General features: G+C 52.3%; 1 protein-coding gene across 1 annotated transcript; it reads right to left on the bottom strand.

Moving 5' to 3' along the window:
* Positions 1-32: 32 nt before the first annotated feature.
* CSUI_004044 (uncharacterized protein) lies at positions 33-444 on the bottom strand (the record flags this gene model as incomplete). Its single annotated transcript, XM_068064239.1, has 1 exon — positions 33-444. A coding segment is annotated over one exon (207 nt), but the record flags the coding sequence as incomplete, so codon positions are not given.

Genomic DNA, 444 nt, shown 5'->3' with positions numbered 1-444 from the left:
GGTTTCCACACACTCGCCCCACCACGCACATCATCAGAACGACTGAGGTTCCCGTCCACAAATACTAGCCCATTTAAAACTCACTGCACCACGCGGTGAAGACACCGTACTCAGGCAACCGAACTGTATGACTGATATAAATATCCACACTCACACACTCTCACAGCATGCCTCTTTCGCGCAGCTTCGCGGGATTCTTAGACATTCCGCAAGCGTCGGAACTCCAGGAAAGAGGGTTAAGAACACCAGAGTCGACTGGGGCCGGGCACACTTGGACAGAAGGGAGAAACGAAGACATCGTCCAACGTACAATGAGGCCCGTTTACCACGAACTTTATGTCTCTCCGAACTTCGTTGCTTTCGCTGAGATGGATGAGCCAAAGAGCCCACGTTCCCGACCACGCGCGCGTACGAGTTTGAGGAGCTACTTTGATTTTACCCAGA

Source organism: Cystoisospora suis, assembly GCF_002600585.1.
Source record: "Cystoisospora suis strain Wien I chromosome Unknown contig_1816, whole genome shotgun sequence".
Classification (NCBI taxonomy): domain Eukaryota; phylum Apicomplexa; class Conoidasida; order Eucoccidiorida; family Sarcocystidae; genus Cystoisospora; species Cystoisospora suis.
The sequence above is the reverse complement of the archived record's forward strand: the minus strand, read 5'-3'. Positions and strand labels throughout refer to the sequence as shown.